The sequence below is a fragment of the Ischnura elegans genome, chromosome 8 (assembly GCF_921293095.1).
Source record: "Ischnura elegans chromosome 8, ioIscEleg1.1, whole genome shotgun sequence".
Lineage (NCBI taxonomy): Eukaryota > Metazoa > Arthropoda > Insecta > Odonata > Coenagrionidae > Ischnura > Ischnura elegans.
In genome coordinates, this window is record NC_060253.1 from 87935383 (window position 1) to 87956438 (window position 21056).

The 21056-nt window shown below is 37.5% G+C and overlaps 2 protein-coding genes across 3 annotated transcripts in view; one reads left to right on the top strand and one right to left on the bottom strand.

The window, feature by feature from the left end:
• LOC124163245 overlaps positions 1–9633 on the bottom strand; it is a 46976-nt gene extending 37343 nt beyond the window's left edge. For both annotated transcript variants that reach the window (XM_046540004.1, XM_046540003.1), the window contains exons 1-6: positions 9517–9633; positions 8679–8933; positions 7921–8100; positions 7325–7617; positions 3478–3671; positions 753–2145 (exon numbers count right to left, since the gene is read on the bottom strand). In XM_046540004.1, the coding sequence (XP_046395960.1) occupies positions 753–2145; positions 3478–3671; positions 7325–7617; positions 7921–8100; positions 8679–8922 (2304 nt within the window). In that variant the 5' untranslated portion in view covers positions 8923–8933; positions 9517–9633. The remainder of the gene's footprint in view (positions 1–752; positions 2146–3477; positions 3672–7324; positions 7618–7920; positions 8101–8678; positions 8934–9516) is intronic.
• LOC124163246 (eukaryotic translation initiation factor 4E type 2) lies at positions 9633–19895 on the top strand. Its single transcript, XM_046540005.1, has 7 exons — positions 9633–9687; positions 10712–10839; positions 10945–11020; positions 11103–11345; positions 11683–11835; positions 15843–15979; positions 18810–19895. Exons 2-7 carry the CDS (start codon positions 10820–10822, stop codon positions 18853–18855), a joined length of 675 nt encoding a protein of 224 aa, XP_046395961.1. The 5' UTR covers positions 9633–9687; positions 10712–10819; the 3' UTR covers positions 18856–19895.
• The last annotated feature ends 1161 nt before the right edge of the window (positions 19896–21056 follow it).

The window sequence follows — 21056 nt, forward strand, 5'->3', positions numbered from 1 at the left end:
TAAACAAGATGGCAACTTTGAACTGTAATGAATATAGTTTAGAACTAATGATATTATGTTGAAATTTTGAGACCCAGAAATAACAAAAAGTAAAGAAAACATCATTCATAACACTTAAAATTAAGGATTTTGAACAGCAAGAACATCTGAATCCATAGGCGGATTTAGGGGTCAAGATGTGAAATTGTGTGTCATATGAAAGTCAGCTTCTAAGTCACGTCATTCAATGGGATAAATTGATTGGCAGGCTCCAAATGTTAGTCCCAGTAATGTTAAATGAAATTTCATGCAAATAAAGTGTTCAAATATTAGTTTACCTAAAAGTTATAAAAGTCACTAAGATAGCAGATTGTGGTTAGCTGATCGACAGACCCTAAATGGAAGCATCTCATGTGCTTTAGAAGCTGACTGTTAAATTTTGGTATGAAAGTGCACATGGCACTTGATCATTAATAATGGAAAATTGCCCATTAATAATGAAAGTTATTAATACATTTTCATCAGCCAAAAGGGCTAAAACCAACAGAAGTGAACTACACATGTAATTCCATTATTAATCATTCACAGTTTCAAGAAATGAACATAAAATTTCCAATCCAATTTTGATAACTAATGGTGGAAAATTGCCATTTATCATGAAAGTTATTGAAAAAATCTTCATTGACAACAAAGGGCTAAACCAACAGAAGTGAACAAAGAGTTCCATTACTGATCATTCACCATTTCAAGAAATGAACAAAAAATGATACTACCTCTGTGGAAGAGCAAAGATGGACCTCCACAACGTGCTTCCACACTGAATCAACAGAAGCACAAGCCAGGGTGCAAAAAGGACAGTGCTTGTTTCGGAAATGTCTCCTTCGACGATGCCTCTCCAAAGCCATTGGGGTGGAAGCGAGATAACGGCATAGCATACACCTCACACTAGCTGTTTTTTTTTGGGGTTCACCACAAAATGCCACTTTTTTCGATTGCTTCAAAACACATCTCTTATCCAAAACCTCACAAACGGTGTATAAGATATCTGCCACACATTCACTAACAATTTCTTCATCTGTACGGGTGATTTGCAAACTAGGAACTGACTCACCATCAATTTCGACTCCACTGACATCCTTTGGATCGACATCTACCGTAATTAATTTAGGGGATTCCTCACATGGTGCACTTGAAGGATCGACATTTTCAACTAAAGAGTCAGAGGGGACAACGTCCACTGAGAGCTGCCCAGGAGCCACCGAAAGAGAAGAGGCATTGGAAGACAGATTGTCACTTAGGCAAGGAGTGCTGGTGAGGGAAACTTTGGTAAATCCATCATTAGAGAGCTTAGTCTTACTGATGGAAATAGTTGCTGTCCCAGACAAGTCTGTAGGCAAAAGAAAAGGTGAACACTCTGCAAAACCATCACAATTTCCTCGATCAACATTGACTACACCATTATTAGAGGTTCCTAAGTTAGATGACTCTATCACAGGAGATTGAGTTTCTGCACTTGGCTGATGTGATGGCAAATTTTGGCTGCTGTCGGCCTCCACAGCATCATTTACAACATCTACATCTCCTTTGCATGAAACCTTTGAGTATGTCTTCCATAGCTGCTCAAAAAATGTGTCTTCACGGTCTACCTCACGAGCCCATTTCAACAACTGGATTTGTAAAGTCCTGTCATGACAATGAAACACGTGATTCAACAAAGAGACCTCATTAGGAAACAAAGAATTACCTCTGGAACAAAATTGAGGTGAATTTTTATCCTTGGTGGAAGAAGAGAGACTGGAATTCTTTTGAGCAGAACTTGAGGGTCTAGTTTCCTTTCCTGACAAACCGAAATTGACACCTTCCACATCATCTATTGCACTCAAGTTCTCACCAGTGGCTTCTGCAGACTGGGATTTGTCCACTCTTCCACTTTCTGTCCCTGAATTTTGAGCACTTGTGACCATGGAACCAACCAGGCGAATTTCAGGGCACATCGAGACGGTTCCCTGATGCCTTCTTAGAATGTGCAAGTCACACATGAATTGGTGAGCAAATTGACGACCACACTTACTGCAAGGATACGGTCTCTCTTTTGGAAGATGGACCTCTCTCAAATGTTCTGCCAGAAGAAACTTAGTAGAGAAGCGAGGAACTGAAGAATGAGGACTGAAAACAATTTCCATATTATCAATATAAATAAATGAATACAACTATACAATTTAATGACTATATTGTTTAAAACTAAAAAAAATACAAGAAAGCCATGACGATGGATGACAAAATACCAAAATGTCAGCACATATGTTTTCTTATATAAAAGGAACTAGACCTCAAAATTCATAAAAATTAAAAGAAGAGGTCAAGAACAAAATAAATATATTGAATACAATGAAACACGCTTTCTTTTTTGAAATATGACTACAGAGAACTCTAGTTTTAGAATCAAATGCCTCCTTTAACTTGCCAAACAGGAAGTAGAAATCTGAAAATCAATGGCAATGTTATAGAAGAAAGCATAAGTTTCCAGGCAGCTTTAATCAAGTGGAAGTCTAACATATTAACAGAGGAGACTAGCAAGTTTCCATAAAAAATTAATTAGTTTCCAACCAATATCAATACAGATAATATCACCATCAGATGAAAATTAACTATTAAAGGTGGGCAAGAAAAGAGGGGGGTTTCCCATGTCCTACCCTTCCCTCGCCATTACATATTTCCTCTCCAAATAAAGATGAAGTGGTACGTCACTCACTTTACTTGATAAACTCTCACTTCCTTCTATGGTTAGTGATTCAATCAAAATTTGATGGAAATAAATTTCATGTCCTAAAACACAAACCAATAAAACTCATTCCAATTAAATACCATTAAAAGGGCATATTTCCATAAAAAATTAATTGGTTTCCAACCAATATCAATACAGTTAATATCACCACCAGATGAAGATCTAGTATGTACGTCAGAAAAGAGGTTGGAAACATAATGAGTCATGTATTTCTCATCACAGTTTAAAATTGTAATTAAAGAAATATGTAAAACATTGAAGCATCATAACATAAATTTCTGAATACTTCAGTCACAGTCATCAGGGGGTTATTCTACATATATTTCAGAATTTGGTATGATATGGTCACTGTTTAGATGTTCAATAAATGACCGCCAATGGCACCCATGTAATGGGTCACTATAAGGTCTCCCTTGTCAGGGGAATGGTTCATTTCTACTGCGTCATGATTGCTACCTCCAGCAATGACTAGCGGAATGATTCGTTCGAAGACCCAAAAGCTCTCCGAATGTGGTCATTTTCAAATGGAAATACGGAATAACTACCAAGGCAGACTGCCTATCCACCCTGTAACATATTCAACCATAATACTAGAGATAAGATTAGAAATTCGAGCAAGTTATTCACGCATGAAAAAATTGACTTATCATTAATAAACACACAAAATCTAAGTGTAAGGAAGTAAGCAATGCACACAAAAATCCATAACTTACAGGTACCAAGAGCATCTGGCACATGTGTAAGGGGTTTCATGTTTCCTCGAATGTGCTTTAGCTTCCGACTCTCCGGCAAGTTCCATGAAGCAAGTGCGACATGTTAGTTCTGGACGAGGAATCCCATGTGCATTGGACAGGTGATGGTTGAGCTGATCCAGGGCTGGGTAACGTTTCCGCCGGCAAACGAAGCACTGAATAAAAAGTGCAATAATTTTCATCAAATAAAATCTTTTTATCAACATAGAAGAGCCTCAAATTTATGAAGTTGAAGGAACCCAAACGTTAAATTAAGGGGTTAGTAATAGAGAGTTTGTCTTGCAGGTTGCATGCATTTATCACCTGACAGGTGAGTGATTATTCTCAAAAAGCCACCCCACTCACTGAATATGAGGTAATTAGCTCGACAGCCTTGACAGGTAAACGTCAAATAAAATGCTCCAAAAGCCGTAACAAGTAAATTGTAATGGCTTCCGGAGCATTTTATTTAACATTTACCCCACTCACTGTCTACTTCAGCAACATGGTACAAAATTCCTAAACGCACACTGATAATGTTCTTCTTACTGTGATAAATACACATAGAAGGTCAATTCCAGTAATACCATGTCTACTCGTGTAATCCATGCCCTCATGTATCCCGCGCACCCCTATTTTTTGGCCGGCTCGTGAGGAAAAAAAAAATTTATAATAAATTTATAGGTAAGATGGATATATAGGACCTGTTATTGCATTCGTATCTAATGAAAAGAAAATGCCATTACAAGTGGTGTATTGAGTTATTTAGGAGACTACTGAATGCCGCAGTCCTAAATTCATATTTTATTCACAGGGAAAACACGCATAAAAAATTGGCCCTCTTATCATTTCGCATGCAGCTGGTCAAGGTAATATTTTTGAAACATGCAACTCCACATGGACAGTTTGGACATGGCCGTCACTCCTTAGACAATTTAGTACCAAGACTCACCAAAAAACATTTCCTAAGGAGAATTCCTGCAGCTGGGAGGAAATCAAATCCCCAAAGGAGGTGTGTAGTTAGTGCCAAGCTGCCATACCAGCAGCAGGTGCAGCTAGGAATTAAGGCTGGGGAGGGTTTAGGTGCAACTGATACCGGGGCGTGTGGGGGTATGGAATGACCACCAGGATATACGGTAGGTGCAAGATTTATAAATTGTGGAATTTTAAGATAAATGGTTCAAAATAGTGAGTTTTACAGCTTTCTGAGGGATATTTTATTATTCCTGACACTATTCTGTTAGTAATATCAATCCAATTAAGTAAAATGGATTAACCTTAAAAATTTTCTGAGCTCTGGGGGGGGAGTTTTATCCCACAAAACCTACCCTCACTGTGCCACTGCATACCAGTGCCCCATCATCTAAAGGTTGCAAATTCAGACATCTACATGAAGTAAAACCAGGATCAAAATTTTTACATGGAGTACAGTGGAACCCCGAACTATCATTCCCACATTGATCATTTTCCTGCATTGATTGTTCACCATTCCCGGTCCCAAATAATGTTCCATAAAGACAATGTGAATTTTCCCGCATCTATCGTTCCCCGAAATTATCGTTTTCCCGCGTTGATCGTTTGAAGATTGCGGTCCCGTCTTGTAATTTGCCTGCAACCATCGTTTGACGAAAATGAGCCGAAGTGTTTACAATGTGTTATATGTGGCTAATAACAACAGAATCACAGTTTGAATCTCCCCCAGGAGATTGAACTATCATAGGGAGAAGCTGAGAGCTGTGGGATAGTAACATTAGTGCATTTACCAAGATCCCCTATCCCCCTCCATTCAGCACTCGCCTCTCCCCCTCTGACGCTTTCCTCTTCTCCGAAATCAAACAAAAGGTCCCAGCTCGCGCAGGGATCGTATTACGAAGACCTTATCTTCGAAAGAAAATATCAAGTTACACGAGAACAATAGAAACGTGTTTTGCGCCTCTCCGATTCTCGCCCACTGAATTTTTTCAGCCTATCTCCTTCAAAGTTCTGAGTTTCTGGAGGTCAACTGCTGCATGAATCACCAATTAGCCCAAAAGGTGTCTAAAAATGAATTTCGGCATTTGATAATAGACTTTTATCAGATTGAAATATTATTTATGTGCATATAATTAAAAAAAGAATGATACCAAACAAGACGTATTTCTAACGTTATTTAAGCAGTATAAGCAAGGAAATATTTGGAATAAAACGATGGTGACTTCTGGCGAATCTCAATATCTTCCAAGCTAAGCTTCTCCGCAGTTGCTGCAGCATTTTTTTCGAAAACAGGACATCAGGTTACAATTTACGAGTTATGCTACAAGTCTCACTCGTCAGAGTTGCTAACGAAGCGAAATCTTCTCAGGATATTTTGTTTCTCCCTACTAGCAATTCTGAATTCATCTGCTCATCTAGAGCTACGCTACTTATTGTTAGAAATGAGTGGGTAAGTTGCTTTTTCTATAGGACAAAAAATGTCATTGCGCAGTCATATGGTCATGCTTCACCCTCTCCAGTAAGCTCTCCTTACGCCGTATGCGATAGCATTAATGACGAACTTCACCTCGTACAAGTAGTTCCGTACTTTCCAGGGTGGGCTGACTTCAAACCAGCGAGTGTTTTCCGTGTGGGTTCAATTAAGTCAAGTATCATTTTTATTCTTATTCATCTTCGGACCATGGCCCTTTCGAAGAAACAAGTGAGAACTTTAAGAGATAGACTGAAAATAATTGAAGATGAAGAAAAGAATTCGGGCAAGTAGCATGTGAGTACTGCAATGCCTTGGGTTGTCCGCAAGCACATGACAGCAGGGGTGGGGGTAAAGCGAGATACCTGGTGAAAACGAGAAGTGGGATGATGCCAAGGATCAGGTGGGCACGTCAGTGACGATTAACACAATTTTGCTCATGCTTTACATATTGCCTCAATTATATTAAAAATTTAATTGCTAGAACGGAAAATTTCAAATAATAAACTATTTTTGGCCTTTGTGATCCGTCTCACAACTAATCACTGCATTGGCGAAAGCGGTTGCTTTAGGCATAACATGCACATTGCTCTCGTAAATACGTGTACTTGAAATGGCATCTGATGGATAAGAATTTTTACATCAGACGAAATCCATAATAGCAGTGCAAATGCCGAGTGGAGTGCAAACATTTTTTAACAAGGTGGCATGTTCCTTTAGGAGATTTGAAAGAGATATAAGTCGTATCAACAATATGACCTGAGTGTTTTTATAAAGTAATAATATTCTTGTAATCAGCTAAAATCTTGTTTGAATCCCTTAATGAATATCAAAATTACTCGCAAAAATATCCAGTGTTTCCTGGGACATAGGCAACCTAGCCAAACATTCCTGCATTGATCATTTTCCCGCATTCATCATTTTTTTCATTCGATGAAATGATGATTTCATTCATCATTTTTTTCATGAATGAAAAAAATGATGAATGAAAAATGATAGACTGAGGTTCCACTGTACTTACCTACGGTCCAGCCACAGAGTTGTCCATGACTGAAGGGCTGAGTGGGGGTAAGGTTGCGGCATTGTAAAGGCAAGAGCCCATGGCCAGGGGTAAAAAAGGCACCTAGTAAGAAATGGTTAAGTAATACAAGGCAGAAGAAAGGAAATTTTGTCATTCAAAGGGTATTTCCGGTGATTCATTTCCTAGTGACAACGTTGCAAGACAGGGCATGGGAGTGGGGTGCAAACTGGGACTAGCGATTGGCTGTGCTAGTGATGCAAGTGCCAGGGTTTTCTTCCCGCCTAATTTTCTCTTTTTCTGTCATGGGACAACTCTCGCTGGCCGACTGTAATACAGTGTTTTTGTCCTAAAGGACTTGTGATTACCTGAAATAACTTGACTCCAATTTGATGATGCTCATCCCGGAGGTGATGAGCAACTTCAGTAGCAGTAAGGAATTCAGCCCCACAGTCACCACAAATGCAGTCTTCCCTATCTTCACCTCCCTCTTTGGCCATAAAAAAGTTAAAGTAAGCTGTGTGCAAATCCCCTCCACAGAATTCTCTCTCCTCGGATTCAAACCAGTACTCCTCATCCGAAACTTCCTCAAGGCCAACATCTCCTAGGCCCGTTTTCTTTGTAGATGAAATTCCTTTGCCTTTGATTTCCTTCTTTGATCCTATGAGCACAAATCAATGATCCATAAGATTATTGTTTACATTCATCAATGACATTAAGAGCAGAACTTATTACTACCCCAATTTTCTCCAGAGACAATATATTAAAATCCTAATATGTAACACTGGGATGGGCCTTGAACATGAGAAAATATTAGCTTTCCATCATCAAAAGATATTTTGCAAAGCTAATGACAGGATAAACGTTGATCAATGTCAAGGATATTTTGGGGTATCAATAACCACTTGATCAAAAATACATATAAAAGTTAACTTGAGAGTGAATTATAAATTTTTTTCTTCACCTTTAGAAGATTTTTGCTTTTTCTTAAGGTCTGCATCCTCCCAAACGCTGGTAATGAGGGGCAATATACGGTTAGAGCCAGGAGCCTTTCGTCCTTCAACTTTAGAAAGGTTAACTTTTGATGAAGGACCTTTCTGGGGAATACGGATGATTCCAGGATTGCTGCTTCCATGATCAATAGCTTAAAGAAAAGAAGATAAAATTTAAAAAGTTTATCACATTTCTTTATATATTTTAAAATGAGTACATAAGTGATGCTGTAACAGCAAATAAATGATTGCTAAAAAAGTGACCCTCACAATTTTCACATCGCAGAAAGTCAAAAAATCTGGTTGCACAATACATTTACCTAGACAAATTATGCATGCATGAAAAATTTTGGTGGACTGGAACGGAACATGAATGAATGGAAGCATGTCATGCAACTGATCTACCCATGGACTTAGGTTCTATGGTCAAACCTAAGTAGGCTGGCTCTTACTTCATGAAGGACTACTGTGTACTCCTCTTAGCAGGTTGTTAACTAGTAGAATTCTCAACAACAGACACAAAGAATTAATTGACTGATATAGTCACATGGGAAAAATGCTGCAATGACTTCAATATGCCGAAGATACCACTATTCAAATTTTAACGCCATTGTTTAAGGAGTTATACACAAATATAATAGTGGCTTATGATATTATGCACTAAAATTCATTAGTAGCGACATTGACCAAAATATGAACGTTTTATTGACAAATAAATGAAAAACGGTACCTAAAAACTTCTCCGATGTGCCTAGGATTACTTTGTCTTTCTCAGTCAAGGGTTGCGTTGGACGGCCAGGATTATTCACCCTTTGAGTGAAAGACGGAAATTCATTCAGAGAAATGATTGTCTGGGATACATCCGGAGAACATGTAAGTGTTGACGAGACTGACTGAGTCTGTGGCAATATTCGGAGAAGGACAAAAGATCTTTCTTTTTGCTCATCAGACTCGAATGTGTTCATCCGATGCATATTTGGTGCGCCTGAAAAATGAGAAAGGATGAACACATAAACTGATGATTGACAAATGTGACTAAAAATATGTGGTAAATACCCACGTTGGAAATGGTGGGGTTCTTAGGAAAACAGCAGATCAAAGTGATTGAGTAAACTTCGCGGGTAGGCGAGATATTGACATGACTTTGGTCATTCGAGTATCTCAATAACGATTAAGGGGAAGCTAAGAATACAGATCATATCCGCATGATATATACAATTAAAAATTCCAACTGTAGCCCAATGACTTCACCTAGTTTCCAAATGATGACCAAAATACTGGGGAGGTCCCAAAATCGAATTGAAGTTGTAACTCGACGCTATCAGAATGGAAACGAAGCGTTAATTAACTTAACGCTTCGTCAAAGCGAATGTATTTCGTATTCCAATAGACTAGGAAGTATACGAAAAACCTTCTTAAAATGTTGTTTAGATAGTATATGCAAAACACCATATGATTAAAAAAACTTAGTAGGTGAACCTCTCATTAATAATGAAGTTCAGTCTTAGGTAGTAGTGACAAAAGACGGAAATAGGATATCAGCATCTTCTTGTAAAAATTGCACTTACATTAAGAAAACTCAGGTATCACCACATTTCCAATATCTTCACTTTCTCTTTTAACAAGTTGATGAACATCGAAGTTTGTTTTGAACGATGATATGAGGGCGCATTTCAGTGCATTCAAGTGAGGAGATGCGTAACTAAAAAACAGAAGATATAAGAAATTCGACCAGTGAGGTCTTGCAGGGCTTAGGCACAAGGCGGGCGAACTGTTGACAGCGTGCGACACAACAGTCTGACGGGCGTTTTCTTGAACTAACGCTATCGTTTCGTAAGATTATTTTTGATTAATAAATATTATTGCGTAAAAAATTATTTCATAACTTGTGTAATGTCACTCAGTTGGTATCTTTAATAATAAATAGGAAATATGAAATATGTGTGCTTCCTCTGTCTCACCCATTGACCAATCATGAATCGGCCAATGAAATTTCGTCTCCTCATTTCGAAAGTTTTGATCGTTAGGAAAACATCTACTTATTGTGGACCGGTTAGATCTTGTGTTCTCGCGATGTACGGTTTTAGGCGTTGTTTGTATATAGTTGTTGATTCTATTTTAACTTAATTATCTCTACATCAAGTTTTCAAGCCTGCGTGTGGTGTGTGAAGTGGTTGACAACGTTATATTTTCGAAAAAGTCACGTATATTCAGCCCATTAACGCTTGTATAGTGATCTTGATTTTGCTTACGAATTTTTGTTTTTCAACAATCTCATATTCAGTGCAGTGAAGTGGCCACTGGTAAAGGAATTTTCTTTGTGGTGTTCTTATCCCGTAATTTGTGATGACACTGAGGAATTATAGTTCGCTGTGGGTACGAGGACTTATGCGTACACAAGTGAGACATAGAGAGATTCTTGTCAGGCTTTCGCCATCCTGTGTATAGTGTTTATTTATATACTAATTCAATTCATTGTATTTGGCAGGTGAGTGACTTCATGTGAACTTTTATGAAATAAATGGGCATTTGCTTTGCACATGTTGTGATTTTATTTAAATGATATCCCGCATAGTATCCCTACCGCATGCAACACGCAAAGCAAGAATAAAAGTGGAATGGGGACTGGAGGGGAGGGGGTACGGTAGGGGAGGGTGCTAGTTTACGGAAAACGCCCGCAGAATGCGCTGCAGTGGCCCCAGCCGCGTCGTCCGCTACGCTACGCTGTCTACACTTTTTAACATTGTGTGTCACGACTGTGAGGTCTTGTTCGTTTGAGTAGTTTGGAGACAAGAGCAGTTTTTTAGTGTATTCTATTTTCTTGTACATATCTGATCTGTTATTTGACTATAGTATTTATTATAAATCGACATGTCTAACAAATTTGATGCGTAAGTGGTTGTTGTTATACTATAGTTCTCTGCTGTTCATATTAATGCATGGCAATGTTTTTGTTATTTTATGATTGATTTAAACCTTATATGCCTTACTTATAGGCTTAAAAGTAGTGATGACAGTGGTGAGGAGGAGACAAATGCGAAGGACAACCAGAAATCGGAGTTTGATTCTTTGGTAAGGAATTAAGGGTAATGTCTTTGGGAATTTCTATTCTCTGGGTTTTCATGTACTAAACTTAGGGTACTTTGGATTTCAGCCGCCTTTGGAAGTGCCTATTGGTGACCATAGACTTCAGTATAAGTATGCCATGTGGTTTAGTCGACGCTCACCAGGCAAATTAGCGCCCACCCAAAGTTATGCTCAGAATTTGAAACTAATTGGGCACTTTATGACAGTGGAGCAGTTTTGGACGCTCTACAGCCACTTGGTCAGGCCTTCGGAGCTTCCTAGTTTTAGTGATTTCCATTTATTCAAAGTCGGAATCAAGCCAATATGGGAGGTAAATTGGTTTCTTTTCAGACATGCTGTGGCGTTATGGTTTATGAGATTGAAATTTCTCTTTGAAAACGTGATTTACTGGTAATGGTTTCGCATGCTCTTTGTTTTGATAATAGTATTCTATCTTTCTTGGGCTTAAAAAGTTACTTGCTAAGGCAAGTTCTTGAGATAAAAAAATGAGAATTTAGCCGATGCTGTCGAAGTAATCGTGTATATCAGCAAAAAATGATTAATTTTGCCTTGCTAACAGTTAATTTTCTGAACTTTGAAGTCACTATTATGACTGCGTTCATTAGTTTATACTGAGGTCATTAATTCTTTTGAATTTTGTTTTGTAGGATGAAGCTAATCATAAAGGAGGGAAGTGGATAGTCCGGCTGAGAAAAGGCCTAGCATCGAGGTGCTGGGAAAATTTGGTACTTGCGATGCTAGGGGAGCAGTTTATGGTTGGAGAGGAGATTTGTGGTGCGGTTGTTTCCATTCGGCTACAGGTAAAAATGAAGTTTATCATTTTTAGTAAGCCCTTTGATATGTAATTGTGAAAATTTGGAGCCAAGAGTATGGGATTCAATGTATCAATTTTTCAAGGCAGACGGTGATGAAGTTTTTGTAGGTAACATTATTGGTTTGATTGTGGAAGCCATCTAAGCTTATGTAGCATGAATACCGATGATTCCATTCATAATCACCAAAATTCTTGGTTTTTATAAAATCTGCATTATTAGGCATTATTGGGTGGAACAACTTCACACTGAATTAGTAGAGTAACTTTGCATGTTCCACAGTTACGGTTTCTTTGTGGCTATTCAGGTTTAGCCAATTATCACATCAATAGGAATACTATATAGTATAGTATGCAGTCAAGGTAAAATAACTACATGCCTAAGGGGTCGTGAGTAAACCAAATTATGGCTTAAGGGTGTTCCCTGGGGGTCTATTCTCTATCTCGAAGCTCCCGTCGTGGTAGCTTCGAACTAGCTACCAGAATTGGCTACCAACCTTATTCTCTAACAGGGAGTAGCTTTCTCAGACCGAGAATTTCTGGTAGCTTTCTCAGACCGGATATGGGGTATGAGAAATATTTCGTGCGAACTCAGATTTTACTCTTAGAACCAATGAAATCGCTCGTTTCATTTCGTAACCTGCGGGAAAATCATAATGTAGTCGTTCTCGGCTGACTTTTTCTTCTAGTTGAAATTAATGTGCTTTGTAAATTACGAAATGCTGAGTGCCTTCAGCTTTCATAATAATAGAAATACGAATAATAATAGAAATACGTAGAAATAATTATATTTGGCTAAGCGGCTTTTATATCAATTAAATAGTTTCGATCGATGCGGCAGTTTATGTCACGATTGATAATCATGTAGGCCATGTAAATATAATGAAGAGAAAATGTTAATAAACTACCAACACTTTAAACCAATGCTATCACATTGTCGTTCTAATTCCCGAGAACTTTACACTCAGCGCTCCTTATGCTTTTGCCTGTTTGATGCAAAAATTTTGATGACCAACTGTTTCTGTGCAGAGATTGTTCCTTCTGGCACTGCGAGAGAATATCGCAATAACATGTGCATACGATAAGTGTATATTATTTCGGAAATATCTTCAACAAAGTTAATGGGAAGGTGGAGAAAATTATGTTTGAAAGTTACGTCATTTCACTCAGATTGGCCTAAGCAATCATTTTAGGCTCACAATATGCTTCAATCGATATTTACACAAAACTCTACTGTCGTGCCGTTCTCACGACGGCTAAATTAATATTTAAATGGTTTTATGAATAAGTATTATATGCCAACCGCCAAGCTTGCACTATTGCAAGCGAGGGCGATTCATTAGAACTTGACCATCATTGTGAAAAAACAACCTATTAAACGTAGTTCCTTCTCCCAATATTAAAGCCATATTATATTATTGTTTTTGTGATGACTTCCTCCGTGGGCTTCTGGAATATCCATGGCTACACTTTCTCAAAATTCAAAACAAATACACCAACTTAACTACCGGCACTGAAATTAAATGCGTATATACGGCCAAAGACACACAAATGAAAGCAGAATGATATCATGAACACATTTATTCATTGGAAGAGCAAAACATTTATTAATAACTATCATGAAACACCTTACATTGCATTATAACACAATAATATATCCACCTCTCTCCGGTCTGCATCTATGTAACACTAAACTCTCTTCACACAATCACTTCACAACAAAGATCGTTGCTAATAATGCACGGTAAAGTTAATCATAAATGTATAAACACTTGCAAAAATAAGACATCCATCTCTGTGCAGTGGATACATTGGCATTGGTAATGATTTCAACGCATCAATTTGTACCGTCACTACAACAGTCTCTCGCAACATCAATAATAATCACTGTTTTCGGGGTTTTTCTTCTCACTAGTAATGACTTCATGCAAAATAAGATTTCACGTGATATGAAATGATTGAAAGTAACATTTTTCTTCTCCAAATAATGAAATCAACTAGTTAACGCGATCGATAGTTCACTCCGAAACATATATGTTTAGTCACGAAATTTGTCACTCATGCCCACTACTTTGTTAAGAATACAATAATTGAAGGCTTCAAATAATTTACGCAGCATTCCCGACCTCATTAAAGAAAATAATTACGCAAAACAACAAAAATAGTCAACACTTTTCTTGTTTACCACTCAATCGCTAGCCGTGTCAAGAAAGACTGATGGGATAGAACAAAAGATTAGCGACACGCGCCACTTGGTTCACGGCGGTTCATATGAATTCCCATGGCCCTATGGGAATTCCCTATGTATTTTGATGGTAGCTAGCTGAAGCGCGGGGTTCGAGGGCGCGCTTCGCGAAGCTACCGTGGTAGCTAGTTTGAAGCTACGGAAGTAGCTTCAAATCCCATAGAGAATAAGGGTTGGAGCCTAATAAGCTGCCGGTAGCTTCTGCAAGCTCCCTTCGCCGGAGCTTCAGCGTTAGAGAATACAAGTGGGAGCAAGTAGCTTAATTAAGCATCTTTCCACCAGAAAGCTACCGCGCTTCGAGTTAGAGAATAGACCCCCTGAAAGCATAATGTGGGTAAGTGATGGTGATCAATCAAAGTATCATAGATGTTACTATTTGCATTTCCTACTTGTTTAGCATAACATCGATTTTTTATCACAATCTCAGTATATTCCTAAAATATGATTATCGGTAATTGGGAAACAGTTTTTGGAAAAGTTTTATTTGTGAAAAATATTACACCAGGGAATGCATTTTCTGGGTGTTTCATCACATGAAGTTGGTTTTGAGAGGCAGCATTTTTGCCTCCTGCTCTGGTGACATCCCATAATTTCATTTATCAGGGCAGGTCACAAAACTGTTAAGTCTATTAAGCCATATAACGTACAGTTTTGACTGAAAATTATCTTTGGAGACCTTGGAGAAGAGAATGATGAGTTGGCAGTTGGAGGTGGAATGGCGAAATTTCCTTGCATAGTTTTAGGGGCTTTGAAGGATAGAGATTTTGTGAAAAGTGTGTTTTAAAATTGGGGAGACAATATTTCGGGATGATTTCCTACATGTGTGTCCAATATACTTAGTTATACGTACCCAAGAAAAGGAGTTATTATTTTGGCACCTGGGTTTGCATTTGCATCCTTCATATTGTACCAGCATAACTGATGCACTGATTTTCATTAGCAAATTGTAGTTTGGCTTGTTGCATTTATGGTATTACTGATTGTTAACTTCCCGGTCCGTATCAGAAGTGAATTATATCTCTGGATTTTTATCATCCTCAAGTGTTATGCCTCTTTCAACTCTCAATTAAAATACTTGGTGGTGGATTGTACTAAGTTCACCGAGTAAGGCATATTATTTGCATGAATAGTTAGCTTTGACTTCTAACCAATTTATTGGCAATAGTATTAATAATATCCTCGATGTCTGCTGAGTTTATTATTTTATTTAGATGAAGCTGAGTTTATTATTTTATTTAGATGAAATTTTTTCATTTATTTTTTTCAGGGATTATTGACCCATGTTTCTCGAGGGTTAGAGGAATAAGTAGCTGAAATATTTATAAGCTGAAATACTTGTGTCAATTTTATCAATTATGAACACTTATATTTATAAATATTTCTCTGTGAGATCTAGATTACTATTCACCATCATGGTATTTCATGTGCAATATCTCTTGATGAATCTAAGAATGAAAATTTCAATTGAGGTCTCTTTCCGTCCTGGTAATGTTTCTGTTTACAGTAGCATCGAAAGCTATAAATATGTAATGGCATAGTTGAATGTTGTGAATTCATTTCCAGCTTATAATCATGAATTGTGTGAGATTCATTTACCCCAGTACATTGTCAATTTTGTTTTTTTCCCTATTCCAAATAACTTTGTAAGGATTTGTAGAATGTTCAACTAGTGATTTTCAACTTTATCACCATTAGGATTTGGAAAGGTTCTTTTTGCATTGTAAATTTTCATGGTGTTTATTTGTCCACAGGAGGACCTAATATCTGTTTGGAACAAGTCTTCTTCTGACCAAGTGACGACATTGAGGATAAGAGATACTTTGAGGCGTGTACTTAATCTCCCTCCAAGCACCACAATGGAGTACAAAACACATAACGAAAACAGAAAGTAAGTACATATTAGTTATCCATTGGTATTTAAGGAATACCAAAATTCTCTGATTGCTAGTGCCTATCATGTAATTACCGTATGAAGTTGTCTTCTTGGTATTGCCAGTGCGATAAGAGTGATGGGTGGTGGGTGAAGAGAGAGGTCTGGCTCTATCCCACTGCCTGCTCATACTTACTCATTCAATGACTCAAATCAAAGATTGGATTGGTTAGGGTGGAATTCACTGCAAACTAAGTCACATGCATGTGAAAACACGTGTCACATTCAGAGGAGGTGTCTATTCTTTTCCCTCGGCCTCCTTGTTTGAGGACATTTTTGTGGAGGGTGTCTGGAAGCTTCACCCAGAATAAAAATGTAATGAGGGGCTCACACAAGGTGTACTAAGGTGTAGCCGCAGTGATAACTTTTACTGGAGTCACCCGCAATGCACAATCGTGCGAAAGATCCACAGAGAAAAAAATCATCCGCCTTGTCCATTAGTGTCCACAAATATCCACAGGGAAGAATGATGCCTCGGTAGCTTAACTGGCTAAAGCACTCGACCGGAAATCGGGAGATCCCGGTGAAGGCAGATGATATTTTTCTTTGTGGATCTTTTGCCTAAGGGTTAAGTGACTCAGAACCCAAGGAATTATTAGGAGGGAGGGTGGATTAAAAGCCAATCTGCATTGTTGTTTTCAAAGAATGAATTGGATATACATACTATTTATATTCTACTAGCTGACCTGGCAAACATCTTACCGCCTAGTAATCAATGAACAGTTAAGTTACACCATTTATAAATATGTGTGGCTGTACTGATTTTAATAATTTTCAACATTTTATAATAAATTTATGAAAAAATAAAGAAAAATACAAAAATGAGCATTTAAATGGCTTAGTAGAAAGTAATTTTCTTTATTCAATCTACATAGGGCAGACTGGGGCACGTATAGGCAGAGAGATTTTCCAATAAATTTTCTCATTTTTATATTTAACTTCTGAATTTTAGACATTGAAGTTTTATGAAGAGGTTAATCAAGTGAAAATTGTATTCATTCAGTTTTTGGTCTTTTTGTGTTTTTAAACGTTAAGAAAATGTGTTTTGGTCAAAGTTTGTTGCATAAACTTGTCTCTATCTTGAGGTAACTTTACGCAGTGCTAGACCGATGCTTGACTTACGCTCAAAATCTGGTGAGAATAATAGCCCTTAGGGAGCAGCATTAATATTTCATGGCTTGTGGCGTGCTAGTTAAAATTGTGCGAAAAATCCACAGAGAAAAAATCTTTTGCTTTGACCAGGATACAAACCCACATCTCCCGATTTCCGGTCGAGTGCTTTAGCCAGTTAACACATTGTGGACGGATCACGAGTATATGTACTCGTGTTTCGCGAGCTATCTGTTACAGATGGATCAGGACATAACTTGTGTTTTCTACACACTGCCTTTATGTGGCACTTGCAATGATACATTGTAATGACATTGTTGGTAAAAATTATTTATTAATTTTATGACGTTAGGTTTTATCTTAAAACACTAAACATTTAAAAGAGATATTGTAAAAAGTTATTCAGATGTAAAGCAAATTAAAGTTGCATGCAAAAAAACATCCCGCCTTGAAAAATACCCGGCCACTGGGATAAATTCGAAAAAAAAAAATATCCAGTCCTTAATGTGTTAAGTTACCAAGGCATTATTCGTCTCTGTGGATATTTTGTAGATACAACCGGACAAGGTGTTATGAACTGCTGAGCATATGATGCCACAAGCAGTCCAAATCGTCCCCACAGCGCAACAGCCGGAGAGCAGGCCTGGACTGGGAACACATTGTTAGTTATAACTCAGTTCAAAAAAGTGCTCTGAATAAACTTGCCCTGGTCTACCCTACATGTTAGGGTTTATTCTATTGAGTCAAGCATCTCCTGATCAGTTTTTTGTTTTGATATCTGGCACAATAACAAATAAAGCAGATAGTTTACCAACTCATCAATATGCCAGATATAATTGATCATGAGAAAAACATTGGTTTTCTAGATTCAGACCACAAACACTCTCGTTGTGATTTGTTAATCGTCATTGCAAATGCAACACGGATTGGAGATTGCATTCGTTTGAACTCATAGGGCACATCAGTTGAGATCATGGGAATCCTCAGAAGGACTTCCTCAACTTTGAATTTTCCTTGGAGTGTTATTGTGCAACTAACATTCATCATCAGTTTTTTGTATCACCAAATGCGCTTCAATGCTTTAGGCTTTGAAGCATCGTGACCACCACACAGTCTAAACAATTTGTTAGACTGTGTGGTAGTATGATGCTTAGCTAACTATAAACGTTTTTAATATTGTTAAGCAGCTTAGTCATTAAATTGGTAAAAACAAGAAAATCAGCTGCTTTTGACCGACTTGACATCTTTTGCAGTGTAACTAACTCCATGAAAAAATACCCCTAAAAATCAAGATAAATTTTTTCGTAAATTTACACTATTTTTTAACGTTTATTCCGTCTTCTGGGGCAGATATGAATCCAAAAAAATCAAATATCATTAAAATTGGTACTGCCATTCTCGAGTTACAAGTAGTGCAACTAATGCGATTTTCTACTTCATAGATTATGTATAGCTTGGATTCAAGGGCATAGCTAGTGGGGAGTAGAGTCAGGGGTTTCAAATCTCACTTACCCCCTCCCCCAAAACTTTTTTTCTGGCTATGTCCTTGCCATCTTACATAAATGATCAATTGCATTTTCTTTGTAATTAGTCGTTGCAATTTTAGTAAGTGGAAGAAAATACTCTTCCAATTTAGTTTGCTATTTTTAATTCTACAACTAAAATATTTTCCTTTCAGTTTTCGGCCAATGAACAAACCTATTTTGGATCCAAAACATAAGTGAGGGACCTGAACCATGGAAGAGAGTGAATTAGGGTTGTGTTTTAAAGAAAGGTGTGGGGATAGCTACCACAGCATTTTTGAGGAAACATTGTTATCAAGCGCATTTAATGAAAATGGAATGAATTCAAATGGCAGACCTTAATGACTGTGTTTAGTTCATACAGCCACATCCTTTGAAGAATTTTGACTTATTCTTTTATGACATTGACCCACATAATATCCTTGGCTTCCAAATTCTCTTTATGGCACCAGTTAATCTTTATGGTCTGGTGCTTTCACCAGTGACATTACTTAGTTCATGGCATGTCTGCATGGATTTTGTCTTATTTAATGTGTTCCTTCTATCTTTGACATGTGTCAGTATTTTTTCTTTGGTGCCCTTATTATGCTTTTAATGGCTAATTCCTTCCAACCTGGATGTCAGTCGTGTACTGGTGTAATTTTATCCAAGTTTGCCAAATGATTGTGATTTAAAGTGAATCGGCAGTGAATTCATTAAGCGTGGCTTGTATGAGTAATGTGTTCTTGGAGTGTGGTGCTAAGAATATCTCCAGTGTCAAGCACTAGGAATGACTGTACTTTGCAGATGTCTTTCCAGTGGTTAAAGGTTTTCATCAGAATTGGTTTAGTAGTTCGGAGGTTTTTTTTTTTATTTGTGAATGCCTTTATGGGGAAGGAAATGTAATCATGCTGCATGCATTTACTTTTTGGAAAACTTCCCGTGACTGAATTTTAACATTTTATACCTTCCTGATCTTTGTATCTTTATTTCTTGAATAGGTTTTTACTTTCACTTGTATTTTCTGAAGAGATCTCTCTTGATAAATTTTAATATCTAAACAAGATTATATCTTTTGCAGCCATGTGAAGGCAGTTAACTTAACTGGTTATGTTGTTGAATTATTTGCATCCATGAGCTGGTTGTAATTAATTTTTATGTCACAAAGAAGGCATTAAACCTATTACCTTCATTGATTGTATTTGTATGCGAGATGATCCAGAACTATTAGATTGAAGGTGAAAATAAATATGTTGGTTCTATTGTGGTTTTTCCTTCTTCGTTAGTTAAATGAAACGTAGCAATCTCTCCATTGAATTTATTTGGGCACGACTCATTTTGTTGTTTTAGCAACTCAATCAATGTAAAGATTGCAATGTTTCTTTTGACTGATGTTAATAACTTCCACCACATTGTGCCGCATATCGTACAATATTTTCTGTCTTTGCATTTTTTTTCTGATTATTCAGTTCGATATCTGTGAGAAGCAGGACAAATGAAATACGTCGGCCGAGATGGAGATGGAGAACCTGATCCAGTGGAATTCCCAGTAACCTTCCATGAAATATGTCTCAGTTTTACTCCTACAGGGTAGTTCCCTTCATCAAAGAAATCAAAAAGCATTGATTGTGATTCGTTACCCACCATTAGTGTATTCATAATATACAAATTATTTAGTTTTAAAAATGGCATTTTAGACGAATGTCAATGGTCAATTTTAACCTCATTTGAAAAAGGCCAGATTGGCGCCCATGCGATGCCACTCCACGTGACGTCACAAGGACCTAGATGCTCTTCGAGTAGTCAGGAGTTTTACATCGTCCGAGATTACCAATGCATGCATCAGGCACAGAGCTCAGGGAAACATCTCTTAATGATCACCTATTAAAATTGCCTAAGGTAGGAAAGTTTCCTTGTTTGATAGGGTATTAACAATCCTTATTTAAGCCAAGTGCTACCCGCTAGCAGGGTACTCTACACTACCGCCATGCTCGGCAGCAAGCAGCCTGCATCGTAGTATTGGCTGTCGCATTTTCGCACGCTTGAAAATTTTCACTTTTCATTTAATCGCAAAAAATTGATATTGTCATTTAAAAATTTAAGAGTGAAATGTGTACTCCAGGAGCAATAATCTTTCGATTTAGGCAATAAAAAAAAAAGGAAATCACCCTATTCACAACATGGTGACTGACTCCTCTCCCATTAGATTAAGGCTTGTGAATTGTAATGACCCCAATACTTGCAGTGGCATAAGTACATACTTAATTCCCCAAAACTTCTAGTAGGCCAACCTCTTTTGGGATGGGTTGAAAGGTAGGAGCTTGTTGAAAAGTAGTAAATTTGATGGTATGTATCACTTGAAAAACAATTTTGAAGTAGAGATGTAAATACTCTTTCTTCACTAAAATTTTGAAGCAGAATCG

Bases quoted from the DNA above. Each gene is read 5' to 3' on its own strand.
- LOC124163246 (XM_046540005.1), top strand. From the start codon at position 10,820: ATGTCTAACAAATTTGATGC. The intron at 11,021-11,102 runs GTAAGGAATTAA...TTTGGATTTCAG, and splicing joins AATCGGAGTTTGATTCTTTG to CCGCCTTTGGAAGTGCCTAT. The intron at 11,346-11,682 runs GTAAATTGGTTT...TTTGTTTTGTAG, and splicing joins GAATCAAGCCAATATGGGAG to GATGAAGCTAATCATAAAGG.